Genomic DNA, 25150 nt, shown 5'->3' with positions numbered 1-25150 from the left:
GACTATTACAGTATTACCTGATCTAGTGCAAGTTGTAAGGATATTTTAGCCTTTTGAGATATATCCTTAGTTTCCTGTAACATAGCTGCTTTTATCTAATGAGGTCCAATTTAGTAGTTGAAGAAATTCTGCTGAAGAAAGTGACGGTTGTATTTCTTTTTGCATTTCATTACTAAGTAACTGAAGTTTATAACAATATATAATAAAACTGAAGATTTTTGACATGTTGTTCTACAGTATTGGTCCTATAATTACTTATTTTGAGGAAATATTTTTCAGTAAAGTGTACATTCTTTGCCAATATAGATTCTTCTCAGGGATTTTCCAGATAGTGATTGCGATCTCCCAAAGACAGTATATGGAAGGAGGACCAAGGCGAGTCATTTTCCAGTTTTATTCCTTCCTTTATCCTGTTTCATCTGTAAAACATAACAGTGGTGCTAGCCAAAGCTTTAATTTTATCTCCCAGTGCCCAGTGTACACAATTTTGTTTCATTCAGTAAAACACAGTTTATCAGACACACAAGTAAGGAATCAGTAGTTCAATACAGCTCCATTTTTGCTACTGCCTTGAAGGACACTAAAAAGAAAGAAATCTGGCTCCTAGTAGATTGTGATAAAAGACTACAAGTTACAAATCAAGCTGAACTAGTTCCGTTTAACTGTTAATTTTGTAAAGTGCCTTGTAGTCACGTTTGGCGTTATTCTCTATTAAAAGAAAAAAAGTTTCTCAGTTAACTAAAGCATGTTATCTTTTCCATAGATCTCATCTAACTGCTCTTTGAGATGTGTCGCAGATTGCATTTATACTGTATCTGATAATGTACTGAATATTGTTTGGAATCAAGTTCTTCAATTGAAGGAACTGGTTTTGTCATTAGAAGGGGGAGGGAAGGGCAATTGTTTTTTCTGGTTGGAGGATCCTCAAAGCAGATTGGGATGGGTGTAAGGTAGAGAGGTAAATCTATCTTACAAATTAACTTTAATTTTTTGTGTTGAACTTTTTGTGCTTGTTTAGATCGTACCTAGTTTGTATAGGTTTATGAAATTTGTCATGTATCACCATGTAACCTTATCTCCTTATTTTCTTCATTGAGAGTAAAGGTAAACAAAAAAAATCAAAACTTGTGCTGAGTTCTCTGTGCTTCAGGAGCAAAAAAGGGAAATTCCATGTGTTATTAGCATGGAAAAAATACATTTCCTTCAGATACTGATGACATTCTCCTTATTTGATACAAGAAGTTAAATGTTTTATAAAACGTATAAATTAATATGAAATATTAGGTATCTAATTATTTAATCACCCAGGGCCAGGGCTGGGGTAACTAGGTTAAAAGGAACTTGCACCAGCTGAGAAAACTAAGGAGAGAGAAGTGTTTTTCCTTCCCTCAGAACTGGTGAGTGGTAAAAGTTCTTCCAGACATTTCTCTCAGATGGAGCAAAGATTTGGAAGAGGAGAAGAATTAAGAAGGCCAGCCAGGAACAAGCAAGCAGAAAAGACAATGAAAAATTAAAAGACTTTGGCAGAACAGAAATAGAAAACGGAAACTAAAAAAGATAAAAGACAGATAAAACTCTGTACAAAAAGGAGCTTAGCTCTATAGACAATGACAATAGAGATGTACAGGGATTAAGACCACAGACATATAGAAAGCAGCTTTATACAAATATATGGAGACATAGAACAAATATATGAAAATATAGTGAAATTGGACTTTAAAGAAAATAATGTAGATAAAGAGCTTATAGAAAATAGTTAAAATAGAAAATAGTTTTATTATTAAGATTCATTTCTGCACTAGTTGAAGGCATTTATAATTTACAATTTCTTTTTTATTTGAAAGCTTTCCTTTTGTAAAATAAGTCTCCCCCAGCCACTGAAGGGAGATAAAAAAACCCAGCCATCCAAGTTTTCAGTGCTTTGTGTCTTTTGAGTCTGGGTCAGTCTGGGTGGTTCAAAAAAAGAGCCCATTAACACCTTTCCAACACTTATATTCTGTGATTCTATTAATTTTCAGACATGGGGCAGTTTTGGTGGATTTTGGAATGCTGTCAAGATGAAAATCTGTGTTTCCTTTGCATTACCACCATTCTGAATCTGACCGCTGCTTCTTCTACCCAGCTGTTCTTTCTAAGAAAAAAGTTGTGAAATGCAGTCTCAAACTTAACCTCATCTAGTATGGACTGAGGACAGTAATATTGGCAAAATTATTGATTTGACTGTTCTGTGTTACTTTGTATGCCCTGAGAGTTTTAGCTATGACTCATTAAATGAAAAAAAAATAATTTTTTTAAAAAATGACAATCTCCCCACCACCAGCTTGACCCCCAATCTGGACTGCACCACCATCTCCATCTCTGGTCCATCCTCCCTCTTTGTTGCCACTGCAACTCTCTGGATGAAGAGGTTCTGTCTTCTGTTTTAGGTCAGCTCCCTAACACCATGTTTATAGGAATCTTTTTCTGCTGCCAGTAGGAACACATTTTCTTCAGAATAAACCCCACACTTGTTGCTGAACAGAGTAATATGTTTTAAGTCTAACACATAAAAAATGATGGAGGAATAAGTAATAGCCAGGTAAATCTAGGGCCGAAATATTGATACTGAGCCTGTCTGCTGTGGCCCCCATCATCTCGTAGCTCTCTAGATGTTAGGGCTGCTCTAGGCCTCAATATTGTATGCTGGAATATGTCCTGGCATGGGGATGGGGCGGTACTAAACATATCACCTTGTTTCTTTGAATGAAAAGCCCAACTTGATCTTGAAAATTAAGTTTTCTCTTGTAGTTTTAGTTTCATTTCCATATCAAAATCCTTGTTTTCTCTAAGTATTTATCAATAACAAATTTTGACTTTATGGGTTTGGTCTATTAACATAGAAAAATACAGGAGATACAGAAATTACATTTCAGAAGCTCTATTTCCAAGTCAGATAAAAACATTCCTGACCTTGTTTGTTTGCATAACCTTCACCGGGAAACTGCGTGTTTTATAGTTTCAGTTACTGTTTTGAAAAGCTGTGGCATTTACCCTAATTGGATTACAATATATGTATATTGCCTAGAAAAATGTATAAATAAACAATGAATCTTTCACACCCCCTAGTTAGAAAAATGTACCTTATCCATGGTTGTTTCTGAATAACATCATTATCTGTAATCACTGCAGTTTATTATGACTGAATCTGAAATACTGAAAAGGTTTCATTTAAATAGCTCCTCAATAATCAAAATGTTTTTGTCTGAGATGCAGAGTTGTCCAAAGAATGAAAGATAAGAATCAGAACAACTAATTTACTCTGTTTCCAATTAAAATACTCAGCAGGTATCCGTGTACACAAGAAACTCTGTTTCAACCCTGTGGTAACTAGGTTGGGTGCTTTGGAGAAGATGCGTCTCTGCCATATAAAACTCCCACAATTTTTCAGGCCGAATTCAGCTTTTGCCTGAAACATCAAGGGCTAGTTGGTGGGCAAAATTTTAAAAGGGCTTAATTTAAAGTATCTTAATCATTTTCCATTTTGTCACATTAAAGTTGCAATTCAGCAGGAACTTTTGGAGAGTCTCTAGAAGCCACACAGATGGCTTTGGGCAGTAGGTAAACTGCAAGTGTACTTGAGGGCCTAGATCAGATTCTGCACCACTGCCCTATAGAACTGGATAGCTTACTTGAGGAATGGAAACCATTGATGGACTACTTGCAAAATGCAGGCGGGGTGAAGCTTACATGGGGATTTGAAGATTAGATTATAAATGTAATGGGATATGTTTTGACAAAGAATTATTCCTATTTAGTGCATTAAAAACTAGCACCTATGACACTCTTATTATTCTTAAGACCAGAGATAGATTGGAAGCTATCTATTTTTCATGTCTTTTTCTTTTACTTTATCTCACATTTTCTTTTCCTTTTCTTTATAATTGTATTTTCAATTTTCTTTTTCATTTCTAACTTTTAACTTTGTAATTTTAAAATTTCAATAAAATATTATTACAAAAAAAAAGAACTGGGTAGCTTACTTGCAAAAGATAAGATACCTTTGAGGGAAAAGAATGATCCTCTTGATCTTGTCAGAGGATATGAAACAGCGGTCAAAGTAAAAGTACAGTTTACTATTTCTCCGTGATCTTGTTCCAAATGTTATTTTGATCACCATGTTGTTGCTCTTTCCTTCTGATAGTCTTATCAACTGTGTCTTTCTATGCCTTTGCATACGCACCTGTTTTTCCTGCAAATGGCTTCTCCTGAACAGAAAATTAGAAGCTATTTTAATTATTCATATGCCAGGGCACATTCCCTTTCTGTGGTATGTTCAGAGAAACAAATCTGTACAGGCTAGTATCACACCTCAAGTATTGGGCTGGTAGTAGAGATGTCAAGCAAGTTAGATTTACTTGAAGTAGAGCAATATATTTAATTGCTTAATGCAATACATTTTGAAACCCTCCCAATATATCATATATAATTAGAAACTATATTGTATTTACATATTGTAATATATAACTGATATTATAATATATAATAACTGATAACAGTACAGTAGAATAGATGAATGGAACAATCTGGTGTTACATGGTGAATATGGTTCTATACATTTTGAATGCAAATTTGTATGTTGGCTCAGAGCTAATCTGAAATATCGTTGTCAGTCCTGGAAATGAAATATCCAACCTATATACGATTCTCTTTTCTGATTTATTTTTAATTAAAATATCTACAGAAGATTTGAGTTTTAATATGGGACTAGTAAGAGCTGTCATTTGTCTTTTCCAAAATCTTCCTCACTCCCCCTCCCAGCCGGTATTTGCTCTACAGATGAGCACAAGTATGTAATGTTATTTTTTGACTACATGGTTATCTGCTTCGTACCTCATACTTAGTCACAGTATAGCTTGGTTTTGGCTTTCCAAGTTAATTTAATCAAGCCATTGTGCTTTGTAAAACATGGGTTTACGGCTGCGCATATTGTGTGAATTCAGTCTTAAGCGGATCAGAGTTTCCACTCGTGTCAGAATTTTTTTGAGGTATAAAAACTAAGTGAGCTTTTCTCCTACTAACTTTCTGCTAGGTAAACCTCAAGGTTGGGGGAAAATGAACATCCAGTACAGGAAAAGTCTCCTTCAGTAGGATCCACGGGCTTTTGCTGCTTTCACCAAGAATGATGAAAGCAGGGTTGCAAGCTCTGCTCCTTTTGGGTGTGCGTGCAACATTGTGATGCACATAGAAAAGGGACAGGGCTTGGGTTGTGATGCTGCCATGCTGCTTGCATCATTCTCACTATCCTTGTTCTCCTGGGAATGCCCCCAGTCTACCTCAAGTTGAGCCTGATTCCTCATAACTTCATGAACATGTCCACGCAGACTTTCTGGCGTAACACAGAAGTGATTTGCCTTTGTCTTCTGGAATTTTTTTTTGACTTCCCATTCTGATCATTCATGTAGTAACCAGGCCTGCCCAGTTTAACTTCTGAATCCAGACCAGGTCAGCTAAGTGCTGCAAAATGGAAGAATCAGCACACATTTTTAGTTATCTAGAATTTTATTTTCACCAGGATTCCTGATTACTTCCTGCCATTTTACATACATGCCATTTTAAGGGAACTGCACACACCCATTTTAATTTATCTTTCCTTTCTAGTTGCTGTTACAACAGCAGTATATTGTACACACATAACCTTTGATCACTTAACCTTTGACCAACTAAGAGGAAACCTTAAAAGGGTTTTGCTAAATGTCTGGTACTCCAAGATTTGACAGTTGTTTTGTGGATGCTCATTAGTGACTTTCACTCAGTCACTACTTATATATAGATAGTCCTTCGGGTTCAAAGGAGATACGCTGTTGTGCAGCTCATCTTTGGGCACAGAGCTGGCTCTGCAGTTCCAGGCTGGAAGCACAGAATCTAGCACAATGGGGACACTTGAAGTCCATTGTTGTAATAACTGTGGGTGTTATTCTGTGACCCTGCTCGTGGTTTTCTATCAGATTTTGCCAGCACCTGACTTCAAAGCTGGTGGAGACTTCATAGCACAGGACTCACCTGTGGATTCTGTCAGTAGCCACAGCTTCTAGTTCCCTTGGCTGGATGTCACAGTGGCATAGGGTTTCCTTCACAGTGTCTTTGTAGCGCTTGTGTGGACAACCTCGAGGTCTCTTCCCAGTCTCCAGTATACCATAGAGCAACTGGCAAGGCATATGGTAGTCATCCATTCTGATGACATGTCCCACCCACTGCATCTGGGTTCTGATAATCAGGGACTCAATGCTGGTGGACTTTGCGTGATCCAAGACCTCCAGGTTGGAGACACAGTCTTGCCAACGAATCCCAAGGATGGAGCAGAGAGTGTGTATGTGAAATTTCTCCAGTTGTTGGATGTGTTGTCGGTACAGAGTCCAGGACTCACATCCATATAGGAGAGAAGGGATTACCACAGCTCTGTAGATTTTCAGCTTTGTGGAGAAATGGACATTGTGTTGATTGACTGCTCGAGTACACAGCTGCCCCAGAGCCTGGCTGGCCTTGCTGATCGTGGAGTCAATTTCTTGTCCAAAGACCCATCGCTCAAGATGATGCTTCCCAAGTATTTGAAGCTGTTTACATTTATCAGCTGGGTGTTGTCAACAATGATTTTTGGATCTACAAGATTGGTAAAATACTTCAGTCTTTTTTATAGTACTTTATTATATGGCAGCTAACAAAAAATATTCATTTTTTATGTTGCAACATTTTATATGTCCTGAGAAAAATGGAGAGCAAAACTATACAATTAATTATTAATACTAATTAGTCAGGCTGAACAGCATAGCAGCATCTGAGAATTTATTCAGCATCAACTGTAGATCACTGCCTTTGTGTGCCAGGAGCGCACAGTTGTCAGCAAAGAGGGTTTCTTGAATGACTGAATGGAGGCTCTTTGTCCCAGTGTTCAAGAGGCAAAGGTCAAAGAGAGAGCTGTCCAATCAGTACACTCCCTCCTTCAGACCCTGGATAGTGTGGGCATGGGATTATACTGGTGTTACCCCTTTTATCCCCCCAAAAATAACGATCACAGTTTTCTTGTGAAATAAGACAAAATTAACATTTACTCACATGAAGTAGTTTTGTTTTGATGAACAGCAGTTACAGTAGCAACAATTAAACAGCAAATTTAAGGTATTAAGTGAATTACAAAATTAGGCCATAATTAGTCTCTGAGCTGAATATAGCTCAGACATGTGCTTCCGCCTTGAGAGCATGGTGAAGGAGGAGGCGGAAGTGACCTCACAGAGTCTCCGCCTCCTTCCATGTGTCTGTCTAGGAATACAGGAGCTGTAGGTTTTTGACTGCATTATCCTACAGATAGCACGTGACAACATGTAAGTGGAGAACAGATTGAAGAGGACTGGGGATAGCACACAATGTTGCTTCACCCCATTGGAAATGGCAAATGCAGCTGACATATCACCATTGTAAAGGACATGTCCTGTCATTCCATCATGGAGTAGCTGAATCAACTTCATGAATTTCCTTGGGCATCCGAAACATCTCAGCCTCCCTGTTTACAAATGCCTTTGTCAGGTCAATGAAGACAGAGTAAAAAGGTTTGTTCTACCCGATGCACTTTTCCTGGACTTGCCTCATGGCAAATATCATGCTTTGTGTACTCCATTCTGGCCAAAAGCCACACTGCACCTCTGGGAGATTCCTTTCCAAGACAGTGACAAGTCTGGTCAGGAGAATGTGGGCAAAAATCTTGCCTGCAATGGACAGCAGTGAGATACCCCTGTAGTTTCTGCAATCTGATTTGCTTTGCTTATTTTTATAGAGATCCACGATGAGGGCATTGCAGAAGTCATCAGGCATCTCTTCTGTGGACCTAATGTCTTCCAAGATGTCTTGGAATGCCTGAAAGGCGTTTGGGTCTAGTGCTTTGTAGATCTCAGCAGCAATGCCATCCTGCCCTGTTGCTTTATCTGAGTTCATCTGTGAGATTGCTTTCTTGATCTCATCAGTAGAGGGAGGCAGGTCTAAGGCATCCAAGACTGGTAGCTGAGGAATCTGCTGTAAGACATCAGGATCAACTGTGGATGGCCTATTGAATAGGTTGGAAAACTGTTCAGTCCAGCAGTTTTTCAATCCTTCCTCGTCCTTGATCAGGCTCAACCCATCAGATGACAGTAAGGGGTAAGGTAGCATCCTGATTTAGAAGGACCATAAAGTGACTTTATGGCACTGAAGAACTCTCTGGTGACATGCTCTCTGCCACCGCTCGTCCTGCATTTCTTGCAGTTCCACCTATATTTTGGACTGCAGGTGTTTAAACTTGTTTCTTTAAGACAGATGATGGATCATTCTGCCAGTCTTGATGTGCTGGGGTTTTCAGTCCAAGTACAGTTGTTGCAGTCTATGTGATGACATCTTCAAACTGTGTCCACTTTTCAGATCAGGTTCCTACAAGTAGTAAATTGCTGAGAGTTTCTCATTAACTACATCTTGAAAACATTGGGCTTGGCCTGGGTTTTTCAGTCTGCCGATGGTGAATGACATTCTGACATTCCTTGGTTGCTTACGATATAAAGGGCTATGTGCAGGTTGAAGTCCAACCGGACCAGCCTGTGATCTGTCCAGCACTCAGCATCTCGCATAGCCCAGGTGACGGTGACGTTTTTAAGGTCGCGCTGACGTACTACGACATAGTCAAGTAGGTGCCAATATGTGGACCTGGGATACACCAGGTTGTTTTGTACTTGTTTGCAAGTCTGAATATCATGTTAGTGATGCACAGGTTGTGCTCGGCACACTTGCTCAGAAGCAGCAGGCCATTAATGTTTATTTTCTCACCCCATGCCTCCCAAGGACTCCATCCCAGTTGTCGCTGTCTGTCTCCACCCTAACATTGAAGTCACCCAGAATGATGAGTTTGTTGCTGGCAGGGATGGTTCAAATAATCTGGTCCAGGTCCTCGTAGAAACCTTCCTTGTCTTTGTCTGGATTTGTGAGAGTTGCTGCATAGGGGGTGCTGACAATGGTGATATACCGGGACTTGCTGACAGGAGAGCAGCACTTCATAAGGTGTTCATTTATTCCAGTGGGTAGAGTAGAGATGTTCTTCAGCAGAGCAGTTTTCATTGCAAAACCTACTCCGTGAGTCCTGTTGTCAGCCTGTGGTTTCCTTTCCAAAAGAACATATATCCACTTGCTGCTTCCTGTAATGAACTCTCATCTGCCAGCCTGGTCTCACTGAGTGCAGCAATGTCACTGCTATAATGGTGAAGTTAGCGGCTATGAGTGCTGTTCGTCTTTCAGGCCTTGACACCTTGTCTCTGTCTAGCAAGGTGCAGATATTCCATGCTCCGAAAATGAGTTTTGTTTTTCTTGGTACTTAACTGCTAAGGAGATGATCTGCCAGCCACGACTAGCTAGCCAGATGTTGTGCAGCAGGCAATGTTTAGGGTACCTTTTCTAACCCCCTCCCTCATGCGAGGGTGGGCAGTGCTATTCTAAAAATGCCTGGTCACTAAGTTGAATGACCACTGGTCCAAAGGCCACCCATGTGCAGGTTGTGACAACTGCCAGTGGTCATCTCCACCTGTTGCTTTGCCACTCCCCCATCACCACAGGGCTCATCAAATTAGATTTGAACTGAGATTAATTGCAGTTGGGTTGCCTATTATATAATAGAATCTGCAAATTAGTTTTATGTATATTGTTGAATTTTATGTTTTTATTGCTGGATTTGCATAATCCACCAGGAGACCTTATGGAGTTGGGAATAAACAAACACTAATAATATATAAAGAAATAATCTTCCTGGCTCATTTTAGGCTCTGAAATTGTTAAAAACTAATCTATGTATGTCTATTCAAAATAAATTTCCTATAATGAGGATGCTAGGCTTACTGTTGCCTGTTAATATCCTTATACTTTTAGTTAGCTGTCTGAGAAAAAAAAGTGCACCCTGATCTTTTTTTAAACAGCTCATGCCAAATGCTTAATTATACTAACTTCAGGCAGTGCTTTGGAATTTGAAGTAACTCAGCTGGAACTTAATACCCACTGCTTTGACTGTATTGTGGAGAAAGGCCACACAGATTGTGACTTGGGATCATTTCATTTTGTTGCCTATTATATAACAGAATCTGCATATTAGTTTTACATATACTGTTGAATCTGAATCATCACCATCCGATTTCATTGTTCCGAACACAAATTTTGTACAGTAACTGAGAGATCTAAGAAAAATGTATTAAGAATTTATAATATAAACAATTATGTAAGTATTTATGGCACTCCAATCTAAACTTTTGGAAATCTGATAGCAATTTGTGAACCAGTACCCACTCTTGAGTAACAGGTTTTTTGTGTTTGTGTTTACATATATACATACATACATACATACATACATATATATATATATATATATATTTTTTTTTGTTTTGTTTTTTGTTTTAAACCCGACACTAAATAAACAGCAGAAGTGTTATTTTAAAGCTACATAATGACTGGATTGTGTGCTACAGAATGCTTTTAGAACAGCCTCTGGTGCTTGTTGTGTTGCTTTGTATTCAAAAATAATTGTTTATAGCAATGTGGTGGAATGTGGTAATAGAAGTGGAGGGAATAGAATTGTCTATTCCAAAGCATTAGTGTGTGTGCCGGGGGGGTGGGGCGGGTGTGATTAAGTTGGGAAAGGCTGCCAAAAGGTTGGATTCCATATGCTAACCTAAAATGTTTTTAACTATGATTTGTTGAACATGACACATGGTTTGATTCAGCCATAATGCAAAGGCATGATGGAAATTTTATGATATTCCAGCAACAATGAACAAAACAATCATTATGGCTTAGTGTTAAGACTACAGTAACTGGTATGAGCATTTCATTAGCCAATGGGCAAAAATGCCTAAAATAAAAAAATAAAATGGATAATGTGTGCATATTAGTTTGTGGGACTGGGAGGTGAGGAAGTTGGGCATTCTGTCATGCTCTCAGAAATCCTGGGCTAAACATTGCAGAAGCGGAAGGGCAGATGAGGCAAAGCTGGTTCAGCAGATTTACTAGATATTCTACCAGTTGTGTACATGCTAAGCAATGTACGGTGCTTTATATGCACTAAATAAAAATGGTACTTTTTTTTAATGCTCAGTAACACATCTGGAGCCACGCTGCCTGTCACGCTCCCTTCCGTTGCTAGTGTCTATTCGTTGCACACAGTCGCCTGCCAGAGTGAACGCGGACATGCTAAAACTGCTTCCAAAGTTTGCTTTCCATCTCAGAGAGAGTCTTGAATCAGGCAGCTCCCCTATTTACCAGGCGGTACGGCAATGTACACTTTTTAACCTGAAGCAAAGTTCTCCCCGTGCTCGTTTATTCTCTCGGGCGGTCTTTAACAGTAAACTCACAGCCCTTCACCCAGCAAAAAAAGGAACTGGCGGAGACGCGGCCCAAGCTCTGGCGGCGGGCCCAGCGCGACGCTCGAGCCCTTTGTGTACAGACCACACCCACAGGCAGGCTCCTTAACCGGCCCTCTTGCCGCCGCGGCCGGCGGAGCTCTTCCTTGGCGCCTTCGCCTGGGCCAGCAGCGGCTGCCGCATGTGCTAGCGGGAGTTGCGTCTCGGGCCGCGGCCGTTCCTCGGCAGCCGAGCCCGTTCTGCATTCGCCCGCCGGCTGTCCCCTGCCTGCCGCCAGCGATGTTTAACTACGAGGAGGCCACCGCCTTCCTGGGCGAGTGGGGCCCCTTCCAGCGCCTCATTTTCTTCCTGCTCAGCGCCAGCATCATCCCCAACGGCTTCACGGGGCTGTCCGCGATCTTCTTGGCCGCCACCCCCGAGCACTGGTGCCGGGTGCCCGAAAGCGCAAACCTGAGCGCGGAGTGGCTCAACGCCAGCATCCCCCTGGAGAAGCGCGGCGGGCGGCAGGTGCGGAGCCAGTGCAGCCGCTACCGCCTCGAGGCCCTGCGCAACTTCTCCGCTGGGAACCTGGAGCCCGGCCGCGACGTCGACCTTAGCCAGCTGGGGCAGGAGAAGTGCCTGGACGGCTGGGAGTTCAGTCAAGAGAGCTACGTCTCCACCATTGTCACCGAGGTAGGCAGGTGCGTGCTGTCTCTGGGGCGGGCGGGGAAATGGGGCGGCCGGCCAGCCGGCCGGCAGCGTCCAAGAGATCAAGATCAAGCGAGCGCGGGAGGTGTTAGCTTGGGAGGGAAACGCTGATTCAGTCCCCGCGCATCCTGAAGTTCGTAGGGTGGCTTCGAGGCTGCCTCGCAGGGCAGGTGTGGGTATGTTAGGGGGAAGGTCGTATAGGTTATCGTCTCCTTGAACTTCTTAAAGATGGGATCGAATAAAAATCGGATAGTAGATGGGTGTGACCTTTCCTAAGGACAGCGATGCCGCTGTTCACTGTGCCATCTTCTTGTTCTGCTTTTTTGCACCACCACCCTCTGATCCTGACATGATTCCATGTTCAGTTACAGGTCTCACTAGTTTTGGGCCACCTTCCTGTTGCCCTCAAGCTGAGGTATCCTTGTTTTGTTTGTTGGTTTTCCTGTGTCTTGCACAACCTTTCTTATAGAACAAAGGTCTCTCAAATAACTAAAAATTTCCAATAAAATTCATAGACTCTGAACATCCCCGCTCCCCTTAGTATTTTCCCAAACACAATTCTCAACAAATTAGGCTAATTCCATTCCACAGTGTTAAATATGGCCCATTGCCTCTTAGTTGTTGCCTGTTATTTTTGTCCCCTTCTATACACAAGATATAAATCCGTGTACCACACCAAGCATGGAACAGAGGCTAGCAAGGTTTTGCCTCATCTTTAAAGATAATGTTTTTCCAGTTTTCTCCCGTAAGGGAGCTGAAGGCTAATTTTATAGAGTTGTGAATTTTACAGGACAAAGAGTATATTATACAATCATAATCCTGTGAGCTCTATGGAATAATGGAAATACCATATTTCTCATCTTCCTTATAACGATTCCTATTAATTTACATTAAATTGTAGAATAAGTTAAGCCACACACACATGTAATAAAATGCCTTCCTTCTTCTCTGTTTGCCAAAAGAGAAACAAGTTATAATTTAATTACACCTGTTATATGTTTGCAATTCCTGTTGGGCTCAGAAGTAACCGTAGACAGCTTATACTGATTTATGGTAGAAGACTGTATTAATAGTTTGATGATGATTGCCTGTGACTTCCAGATAACTAAGGTCAAAATTCAGCACACACCCACACACACACCTCCCTTGACATGTGCTTGGAGATGAATGGCTACTAGGTCAATACTGGATTTCAGTGATTGCCTCAAGTGACCCTGCAGTTATTAGAAGAGTACTAATAAGTACTCATAGATAATTTTATAGAAAGTAGTAAACAAATAGCTTAATGAAAATACTTTGCCCCATACATACATTCTTTAGCAATCCCTTTAATGCTTTTTTAAAAATCCTCCTGAAATGGATTTTCTCTGGTAATGAAGCAGATCCATTTTTATGTATTTATTTGTACTACATTTTACCAGTAAGTTCCCTGGGTGGTCTTCAAATAGCATCTAGTCACTATAATACCCAAGATCTAAAATTGTCTGAATAGAAGACCAGCAGCAGTAGCCACCAAGATCTAAAAAGCATTAAACAGTATTTTTTAAAACTAAAAGTTGCTCCTGAACAGACCAGAATTGAAAGGAATGTCACCACTGAAAAAGACAATTTATTAAGTAGCCACCCCTCCCATTCAATAAGGGTACCTGGAGAAGATCTATTAAATATGACATTAAGATCCAGATAAATATATTGAAGTGGGGGGAAGGAGATCATCCTTTATTTCCAATAATCAACTTTATTCATTCACTAGGCAAGTGTGTACAAGTTCATGCTCAGCACAAGAAGATCTCACGTTTCTGTTGGAATCCAGCTCTGGGGTTAGGTTGTAAAATTTGCCTTGCAATTCAGAATAATCTGTTTTATTTGATTTGTGTTGTTTGTAAGATTGTTTTAGCATAAGCTGTTTGTTTGGTTTGATGTTTTATCTGTTTTTATGGATTTTCCAGTTTTATACACCTCCCAGAATCCATTGGAGTTGGGCAGCTAATTAATTCAAATAAATAAAAAGATAAATAAATAAAAAACTTCACAACCATCTCCTCCAAGCAGAATCAGCCTGTCCTGTTCAGGCAGTACTTGTGGAAATGCTCTCAGTTCCCTTCCATCAGGAGGTGAGAGGGGCTGGAACCTAGAATGATATCTTCTCAGTGGTAGCCCCAACTTTTGGAATCAATTTCTCCCTTAGATCCATAGAACTGGATGATCACCTAAGGTGCAGACCATTTTTAATTTTTGTAGGATTTTGCTTGATTTTTTTAAAGCATGTTCAGTTATGTTTTCAATTATATTTTAATAGTGGGTGTATGCGTGGTTTTAGATACATGGCCTACTATGAATTACTTAGAATGTAACACACAGTATACAGATTTGGGAATTAAAGAAATAAATTCACTGCATGGGACCACCGCTCAGAGGAAATTCACATGAATATACTTCAATGATGAAATGCAAACCAGTACACTACTGTTACTCAGGTATTTTTAAAATTACTACCTGATAGCAGGTATTTAATTATAGAGTTTGTATCATTTTGTAAACATATTTTTGACAAATTCCAATTAGAGAACTAAAGCCTCCAGCCTTTTCACACTTAGAGACTCACATTGTTAATTGTTTCATGCCACATCAGGCCCACATTTTTTTAAGCCTTCTCTTTTTTTTTCTGTCTAGAATTTCTGATAAATGTCCAAGTAAGCCTTGCTGCATAAATTTCTCCAAGAAGTTGTGCAAATTGAACACTTCATAGAATTACCACATCTGTTAAGATATGGAAACTGCTCCCATGAGTGTGTTTAAATCTGAGGCTTAAATACCTTTATCAAAATAATCCTTTTAGGCTGCAATCCTATTTATGGTTACCAGATAGTAAACTCAGATTAACACCGTGGGGACATTTGATCAGATAGGTAAAGAATTATGCTTTTAGTCTGTATAATCTCCTATATTATGCATTAAGGCAGTCCAAAGCTTCATAGTGCATGGGAAACAAATGTAACGCCTGTTTGCTGCTCTTTAAAAAACTGTGTCTTTTGCCAGAATTGTGTGGCAGCTGTGAAGAGAAAGAATGCAGCTCTTTAAAGAATTGCAAGCAGGTGCTATGTTTGCACACTGTGTTTTTTCTGAATTGATTCCAAAATGCTCCACAGTCCTTTTAGGTATTACATTAGAAATAGAAGATGTATCCCCCTATTTATTTTTATAGATCAGATGTTGGGCATTTCAGCTTTATCAAATATGATGGACTCAGATATGAATGACTCATAATTTCAATAACTAGTAGGTGGGATTTGGCTAATTAAGCAAATATATACCTGAGTTAAATATGGTTTACAATATTAAAATATGTATTTTAATAACCCATTAATTTTTTTGTTTTTTGTTTCTATAGCACTGTGCTTCATCCTGCCAAATATGTATTTTTGCCTTTAAGTGATAAACTATTTATCTGCTCCTGACTTCACACCAAAAGACAAATAGAGAAGAAACAATAAAATATAGCAAAATAACCAGTGTCTGCCACTGATTAATCCTCAATGGTTCAGATTAAAAGACTGAAAAATAATAGCTTCAGAGACAAGAATGTCCTCTATCAGTCACAAATTTGACAGAAGCTTACTTGCCTCTTGTCTGACTCTCTAAAAGCTTGTTACAATTGGTGCTTCACTGTCAAAGTTTTGGGGCCTCTAACCACTCTTAAAATATAACCTATGTGTTCCTAAAGAACTTGTGTAAGATGCATAGCCTTTCACCTACTTTTTCAAATCTAGTTTTATGTTTAACTCTTAATCTATTGACTCACTCTTGCCAATCTGACTCCAGCTTGGCTGCATATTTTACCTTCTCCTGCTATTTCGTCAGAGGCTGTTCTCTGCCTGAGATTTAACCTTCCATGACAATCTAGGAAAAAATGGGATTAGGTTTGGTGTAAATTGCATTCCATTTCTTAAATCCCCATGCTCCATTTTCCAGCACATATTTGAGAATGCCTCCTTTTCTAGGATGAGGAGCTGTGTGATGAAGAGAGTATCAGGTTCACACACTGTCCTAAGCCATGGGTTGCTTAACCATAGTTTATTGAATAAGCCACAATACCTGGGTTCACACAACATAGGTAATAACCTTGAACAAATCACATTATGCCTTGCTTTGTTATAGGAACCTAGAATTTTGATTTATAAACTGTGGGTTATGGTTTAGCATGTTCTGTGAAACCAGCCAGCTGTGGTTTATTCAGTAAACTGTAATTAACCAAACCATGACTTAGAGAAATGTATAAATCGGGTCAGTGTTCTGAACCTGCTCTTACGCCCAGCCTTCAGTTTCTAAAGGCTCTAAGTTACTAACTAGACGACAGTTCTGTTACAAATCCTTCCTGTATCTCTCTCAAAACTCTATATGTTTCAAAAGTACAGAATATTGTGTAAACAAATGAGATTTTTGTGAGAAAAGCAATTGTAATCCCTTCTCATTACATATCTAATAAGAGTTTCTTAAGTATCAAATTAAAACAAATTACATTTATAATATTAATATTTACATTTAAATGTAATATGAAGGCCTGCAGTTAAATAGAAACATGTCCTCACATGACATAAGGGTAAGGGTAAAAAAGAATACCATGTTGCCTTAAATAAGAATATTCATGAAGACCAACAATAATATATCATCAACAACAACAACAAAAATATGGCTTTGTGTCAAAATCTCTTTCACATATAAGTGCTGAATTAGGCTAGAATTGGTGCTGCATCGCTGTGACCACACAGTGCCATGAGGTTTCCAGAGATCCTCGCCGGCTAAGTTATTGATTTCAGTTTAGCCAATCATTTGGAGAAGATAACACAAAACAATTTTGCAGCGTTTCCTTTGGAGCTGCAAGATAGGCAGTTTCTGTTAGTGAGAATTCTTGCCTCGTTGTGGCTCATGGGATTTCAGCCATGCTGCTTGAACCAAGGCATTGTAGCACCTTGCCCGTTCTCTCTCATTCTTCTGGAGTGATCTGAAGGCCATTTGGGATTTAGTAATGTAACGTGAACACAAACTCAGGGTTGAAAAAGCCTTCAGTCCATGGAATTGGATTGAATTTCATCCTGCAAAGAAGTCAGTGTAAGCATGGTGTGGGAATTAAGAGATTTTCTAGGTAATTCATGGGCTAGGTTCACCATCTACGTAGGATAAGGTGTGAACTTCTCAGTGGAATGAAGTTGTTTGTATTTTTCCTAAAAGGAGATCTACTTCATAATTTCCATTAATGAACAGCTAGTCGTAGGAGAATATATCATGTGTTAAGTTAACTTCACGTACCCTACATTCACTTAGTTCCTATTTTTTTCATTATTGTAAAACCCAGGCCTTGTTCAGGAAAATAAATGCTGTATATTTAACTAAGAATCCTGATAATTGTGGCTGGCTTTTCTTACCCTATATTTTTCTATTAGTCCGATAAATACTAATCCAGATTTATTTATTATATTTATAAATCAAATTTATTCGCTGCCCACTCACTATATAAGTGATTCTAGATGGCTCACAGATGGCCTTATAGCAATATTATACAGATTTTCAAAATGGCTTTCTCAGATTAATGAAATTATGCATTAATGGTATTCTTTATGTAGATTAATGAACACAGAGATATACTTTTTTTAACAAATGCCACTGCTCAGAGATAAAGCATATGTTTTGTAGATAGAAGTTCTTAATTTTAATTCCTGTGAGATGCTAAGCATGGTCTTAAAACAGACAGCCATCAGGATCAGCAAGTGTTCAGCACATTACCTTCTGCTCCACAGAGTCGTGATTAAGGCAGACAAATAGATTAAGGTTTGTAAGGAAAAATATCTCATCCTGCAAACTGACCTTAGAGAAGCAAGCTTCTCAGTTTGAACAACCTGTTGCATGGGTAGCAGTGTTTTGCCCTTGCAGTCTGCCTTTGACTACTACTCTGACTCTGGCCTTCTGATTTTCATCTTCTTGTTCCAGTACTCGACTATAGGCTGTTTCTGAATGTTTCTGTTGATTCCAGCTAATCTGTGATCCCTCTGGCCCATCTGACTTGCTCTTACCTGTGGAGACTCTGACCCTGTTAAGTTTTAATTGGATTATGTATTGTAAGTGGTCATTTCCCCATTAATGGCATAGAGCATTTTCATACAACCAGTATTGTATCAAAATAACAATATTAAGACAGGCTTTACAATGATTGTTAAGTTTTACATCACTTACAATGATGGCTGGTGATGTCACAAAGACACAATAAGTCACTAATGAGGAAGTGACTGGTAGGGCTGAAGAAAGCTTACAAGCTTCCTTTAATCCAAAATAAAGCTGCAGGTTTACTGAAACTGGTCAAAATGATCATGTAAACCAGAGCTTTATCAGCTGCACTGGCTCCCAGTCCATTTCTAGGTGCAATTCAAAATGTTGAGACAGGAGTGCAGAGGCAGCCACAAATTTCCCAAATTTCAATCCCATAGGAGTAATGGATCCCAGATTTTGGACACATTATTAAGTTAGCCCATTTGAGGTACCTTGGTTCAAAAATTGTTGCCCTATGATGCACCGTTTTGGTCAGTTGAAGGTTACAGACACAAGAGTTTTAATAGTATATAGACTGCCCAGGGAATCTGATCTTTCTTGGAAGTCCTTCAGACAACCCTGTCATGTGAAGTTTTGAGGGTGACTTCTCAGTTGTAGAGTTGTGCTTGTGAAATGCTCATTCCAGTGAGACATACCTGGCTCACATTCATATGTTTCAGCATTTCCCAGGCTATTATTACTACCATAGCAAAAAACCAACCAAGGCTCCTCCAGTGCTCTACAGTGTTGAGAAAACAGCCAATGTTTAAAGACTTTAGGAACATCATCAGCATGGGAGCTACACAGATCTCTGGGCGGATGTCATTCCAGAGAGCAGGCACTGCAAGAGAGAAAGTTAATTTCCTAGGAATCAGTAGATTGCATTGTTTAATCAAGGAGATTTAAAGTACATTTTTATAATTTACTTTTGAAGTACCTGCATTATACTGGGATTGACACTTTTATATTTATTTCATTCTTTTCTCCTGTGTTACTTATTAACATATTCAACATATTTTTGTTTGTGTCATTCTTTTGTCTCCTCTTATGTTTAAATTGCTTTTTTAATCTGCTCAGGAAATTCCAGAGACTGAGTAGATAGAAAACATAATTTTACAAATTAACTATTTTACTGAAAAGCACTTGCACCAGTTTGGTGGATCCATTTGAGCAGATTTGGATCCTGTCTTTGTCTGCTATTTGTAATAATTTATCTTTGTAAGAAATTTGTAGTACTGAGACAATGCTTAACTCCGGACTGTACTCTTTTATGCCAAGACTCTAGGATCCTTAATCCGAGAAATCGATTGCTTCATAAGAGCCCCTGCAAGTCAGAGCACTGATACACATTGTCACTTCTACAACTTTCCAGTCCAGGATAAATGTGATGCATCCCACTCTGTTACTTACACAATAAACAAATGTTGATCATTACCTCTGTGGAAAGGCTGCCATTCTGTAGTTAGAATTACAGTATAACATTCCTTGTTAATTAACGGAAACCTTCTGAAATTTTGTTTGAAACTAAAAAGCTATAGTTTGTTTTAAACTGAACGTCATTTAATTTTGCAGCTAGTAATTTTTCAGCTTGTGTTCTCATTATGTCTTTGATTTTGGCCAAATAAGTGTTCTGTCAAGTTCCTGATAACTTTAGAAGGATAGATGGTGTACCCAGATTAGATTATACTGGTTCATAGAGTTAAAGCAAAAATGGTCAACTTGTTGAACATCAGATAAAACACATTGGGCATACACAGTGACCCAGTAAGACAGGTAGTAGGTCTGTATTTTAGGTTTCCCTGTGGGCACGTTTGTAAGAATGCCCAAGTAAGTTCAGCCGTACTTAACACTGTGAAATCATTGCTTTGTGTTGTTGTTAGTATAATCTGCATTCTCCACATGAGTGTGACAGCTGTTAGCCTAGAGCAGCCAGACATGTTTACATTATGTTATTCATTCTGGAATTTTATGAGACTCTTTGAAGCTGTTTGATATACAAAAAAAATAATGATTTTTGTTCTCTATGAAATCCTCTCAGTAAAGAAAGTTGAATGCTAAAATCTTAGTGAGCGCTTCTCATTGACCACTGTTTTCATTCTTCAGTTGCTCAGAAACTGTTTCAAGCCATTTACAATCATTCTTTCAATTCAGAATTGCTGAAAACTGAATGAAAATTACTGTTATAAGTTGTATAAGCAAAATTCCCCTGCTCTGCATAAAAGAGTAAGAAGGGGGGGAAATTCAAAACTCTAAGCAGTTGCTTTTCACACTGCTGGTTTCATGGGCTAAGAAGGGGAAAACTCACAGTCTTAACCATTTTCAAATCTGCTTTCTTCATCTGGGCTACTTAGGAGTAGACTAAGCAGGAGATACAGTGCTGTCAAGGCAGCATTCTCCTTACAGGACCTATTAAAATGGCTTGAAGCTCGGAAGCTGGGAGAAGAGCAAGACAAGAGTACACACAGTAGGGAAATAGCTCAGAGCGCCAATATTTCCAGCTGAAAACTAACTTTGGAATGGTTTTAGTTGTATCATAGCCGAGCCAAATGTAAATTGACTGAGCTGCCAGAGAGAGGCAATAGCATGGGGTAACAGGGCTGTGGGCCAGGTCTTCAACTCCTTCAAAACACCAGTGGTGTTAATAACTGAAGGTTTGAGAACTATTGCCTACATTTTCTTTTACTACAGTCTTCCGTATCTTGTGTATTTTGTCTAAGGAACTAATGTTGAATATAGCACTATAAGAGGTATGCCTCCTAGGTCAGTGAACTTCAGTAACCTATCTTGGAAAATTTTAGAGAATGAAAATAATCCTTGCCTGAGCTGATATACAATACAGTATTCAATCCAAGCAACATTTCTATGTCATAGTATAATTCTAACTGCTGCAGAATTAAATATTGTATTTGCATGGTAGTGGTGGAATCTCACTGTGCAAACATATTGTTGTTTAGTCGTTAAGTCGTGTCCGACTCTTCGTGACCCCATGAACCATATTGCGCCAGGCCTTCCTGTCCTTCACTGCCTCCCTGAGTTTGCTCAGTTTCATGCTCATTGCTTCAGTGATGCTATCTAACCATCTCATCCTCTGCCGTCCTCTTCTCCTTTTGCCTTCAATCTTTCCCAGCATCAGGGTCTTCTCCAAAGAGATCTCTCTTCGCATTAGGTGGCCAAAATATCTGAGCTTGAGCTTCATTATCGATCCTTCCAATGAGCAATCAGGGTTGATTTCCTTTAAGATTGACTGGTTTGACCTCCTAGCAGTCCAGGGAACTCTTAAGAGTCTTCTCCAGCACCACAGTTCAAAGGCATCAATTCTTCGGCGCTCGGCCTTTTTATGGTCCAGCTCTCACAGCCATACATTACTACTGGAAAAACCATAGCTTTGACTATGCGGATCTTTGTCGGCAAGGTGACGTCTCTGCTTTTTAATATGCTATCTAGGCTTGCCATAGCTTTCCTCCCAAGGAGCAAGCGTCTTTTAATTTCATGGCTGCAGTCTCCGTCTGCGGTGATCTTGGAGCCCAAATAAATGAAGTCTGTTACTGCTTCCATTTCTACCCCTTCTATTTGCCAGGAATTGATGGGTCCAGATGCCATGATCTTAGTTTTTTTAATGTTGAGTTTCAAGCCAGCTTTTGCACTCTCCTCTTTCACCCTCATCAAGAGGCTCTTTAGTTCTTCTTCACTTTCTGCCATTAGGGTGGTATCGTCCGCATATCTGAGGTTGTTGATGATTCTCCCTGCAATCTTAATTCCGGCTTGTGATTCTTCCAGCCTGGCATTTCTCATGATGTACTCTGCATATAGGTTAAATAAGCAGGGTGACAGTATACAGCCTTGTCGTACACCTTTCCCTATTTTGAACCAATCGGTTGTTCCGTGACCGGTTCTAACTGTTGCTTCTTGGCCCGCATACAGATTTCTCAGGAGACAGGTAAGGTGGTCTGGTATTCCCATCTCTTTAAGAATTTGCCACAGTTTGTTGTGATCCACACAATCAAAGGCTTTTGCATAGTCAATGAAGCAGAAGTAGATATTTTTCTGGAACTCTCGTGCTTTCTCCATGATCCAGCGAATGTTGGCGATTTGATCTCTAGTTCCTCTGCCTCTTCGAAACCCAGCTTGTACATCCGGTAGTTCTCGGTTCATATATTGCTGAAGCCTAGCTTGTAGGATTTTGAGCATAACCTTGCTAGCATGTGAAATGAGTGCAATTGTGCGATAGTTTGAGCATTCTTTGGCGTTGCCCTTCTTTGGAATTGGAACGTAAACTGACCTTTTCCAATCCCGTGGCCACTGTTGCGTTTTCCAAACTTGCTGGCATATTGAGTGCAGCACTTTAACACCATCATCTTTTAGTATTTTAAATAACTCAGCTGGAATCCTGTCATCTCCACTAGCTTTGTTGTTAGCAATGCTTCCTAAGGCCCACTTGACTTCACTCTCTAGGATGTCTGGCTCAAGGTCAGTGATCACACCAGCGTGGACATCAGGGACGTTAAGATCTTTCTTGTATAGTTCTTCTGTGTATTCTTGCCACCTCTTCTTAATCTCTTCTGCTTCTGTTAGGTCCCTGCCTTTTTGTCCTTTATCATGCCCATCTTTGCACTAAACGTTCCTTTCATATCTCCAATTTTCTTGAAGAGATCTCTAGTCTTCCCCATTCTATTGTTTTCCTCAATTTCTTTGCATTGTTCATTTAAGAAGGCCTTCTTATCTCTCCTGGCTATTCTCTGGAAATCTGCATTCAGTTGCTTATATCTTTCCCTTTCACCCTTGCTTTTCGCATTCCTTCTTTCCACAGCTATTTGTAAAGCCTCATCAGACAGCCATTTTGCTTCCTTGCATTTCTTTTTCTTTGGGATGGTTTTAGTTGCTGCCTCTTGTACAATGTTACGGACCTCGGTCCATAGTTCTTCAGGCACTCTGTCTACCAAATCTAATCCTCTAAATCTATTCATCACCTTCACTGTGTACTCACAAGGAATATGATCTAAGTCATACCTGAGTGGTCTAGTGGTTTTCCCTACATTCTTCAATTTAAGCCTAAATTTTGCAGTAAGAAGCTCATGATCTGAGCCACAGTCAGCTCCTGGTCTTGTTTTTGCTGTCTGTATAGAGCTTCTCCATCTTTGGCTGCAAAGTATATAATCAATCTGGTTTCGGTATTGACCATCTGGTGATGTCCATGTGTAGAGTCGTCTCTTGTGTTGTTGGAAAAGAGTGTTTGCTATGACTAGCTTGTTCTCTTGACAGAACTCTATTAGCCTTTGCCCTGCTTCATTTTGTACTCCAAGGCCAAATTTGCCTGTTATTCCGATTACTCCTTGACTTCCTACTTTAGCATTCCAATCCCCTATGATGAAAAGGACATCTTTTTGGTGCTAGTTCTAGAAGGTGTTGTAGGTCTTCATAGAAGCGGTCAACTTCAGCTTCTTCAGCATCAGTGGTTGGGGCATAGACTTGGATGACTGTGATATTAAATGGTTTGCCTTGGATACGCACTGAGATCATTCTGTCGTTTTTGAGGTTGTACCCCATTACTGCCTTTCCCACTCTCTTATTCACTATGAGTGCAACTCCATTTCTTCTAAGGGTTTCTTGCCCACAGTAGTAGATATAATGGTCACCCGAATTAAATTCACCCATTCCCGTCCATTTCAGTTCGCTGATTCCCAAGATGTCGACGTTCAATCTTGTCATCTCATGTTTGACCACATCCAGCTTGCCTTGGTTCATAGATCTTACATTCCAGGTACCTATACAATATTGTTCTTTACAGCATCGGACCTTCTTTTCGCTTCCAGATACATCCACAGCTGAACGTCCTTTCGGCTTTGGCCCAGCCGCTTCACTCTTTCTGGAGCTACTTGGAAATGCCCTCCGCTCTTCCCCAGTAGCATATTGGACACCTTCCGACCTGAGGGGCTCATCTTCCGGCATCATATCTTTTAGCCTTTTAACATTGTCCATGGGGTTTTCTTGGCAAGGATACTGGAGTGGGTTGCCATTTCCTTCTCCAGTGGACCACATTTTGTCAGAACTCTCTCTCATGACCTGTCCGTCTTGGGTGGCCCTGCACGGTATAGCTCATGGCTTCACTGAGTTACGCAAGCCCCTTCGCCACGACAAGGCAGTGATCCATGAAGGGGGTGCAAACATAACTTTAGTGGTATTTAATATTGTTCCCTGTCAGATGATTTGTGTTCCAAGATGATAAAATGATAGAATTCTGCTGTTCAAAAGAAATTTCTTGTTAGAGAAATACTTATTATTTCCCTCTATTCTTGGAAATTGGGGGACTGACTGAAGTAACAATGTAGGATTCAACCCATTTTGCTTGTTTCAGTCTGGGATATTGCAATATTTACATTTTATTCACATGGTAATAGATCATAATTTATGACATAAAAGTTGGTTTTTCTACTGTAGTTTATAATCACTAGGAATATAGATTGGATTTCCATGTTGTACTAAGCCAAGCTTGGTTTAACCTTGATGGTTGTTTAATCTGGTTTTATTGAATAAATTACAGCTGGTTGGGTTTCTAGAACATGTGAAACCATCAACATGGTTTATGAATTACGAATTACATTGCCTATATTCATGCCACATGCAAAGCCAAAATCAAATAAATTGTATGACATATAGTGTTGGAAGAATTTGGCCTCAGATTACAGTATTTCATGTTGTATCATTCTTTTCTTTCTCTTGTCCCTTTGCCTGCCTCTATTAGCCAAGGAAAAGTCCTTCAAAAGTACTTTTAATGCAGACAGTTCACAAAAATTAGTGAACCATCTGGTCCATTATCTATTCTTGTGCAAAATTAAATGTTTTAACTAGACATTATAAATGGCATTTGCTGTTCTGGGCATTTTGAAACCTGACTTGTAATGACAATAGTATTTATACATTTTGTCGACCAGAAACTGCTTGAAAAGTGTGGGACAAAATCTAGTACTGATTTCTGCTGTCATCAGCACTACTTG

At 39.6% G+C, this 25150-nt stretch overlaps 1 protein-coding gene across 1 annotated transcript in view; it reads left to right on the top strand.

Annotated features, from left to right (window-relative positions):
- Window positions 1-11475: 11475 nt before the first annotated feature.
- LOC103053710 (organic cation/carnitine transporter 2) overlaps window positions 11476-25150 on the top strand; it is a 36634-nt gene continuing 22959 nt past the window's right edge. The window contains exon 1 of the mRNA XM_088133732.1: window positions 11476-12062. Within this exon, the coding sequence (XP_087989858.1) occupies window positions 11670-12062 (393 nt within the window). The 5' untranslated portion in view covers window positions 11476-11669. The remainder of the gene's footprint in view (window positions 12063-25150) is intronic.

The sequence above is a fragment of the Python bivittatus genome, unplaced genomic scaffold (genome assembly GCF_059951505.1).
Source record: "Python bivittatus isolate LINGU-HERP-01145 unplaced genomic scaffold, Pbiv_v1 ctg000080_np1212, whole genome shotgun sequence".
NCBI lineage: Eukaryota > Metazoa > Chordata > Lepidosauria > Squamata > Pythonidae > Python > Python bivittatus.
The sequence above is the reverse complement of the archived record's forward strand: the minus strand, read 5'-3'. Positions and strand labels throughout refer to the sequence as shown.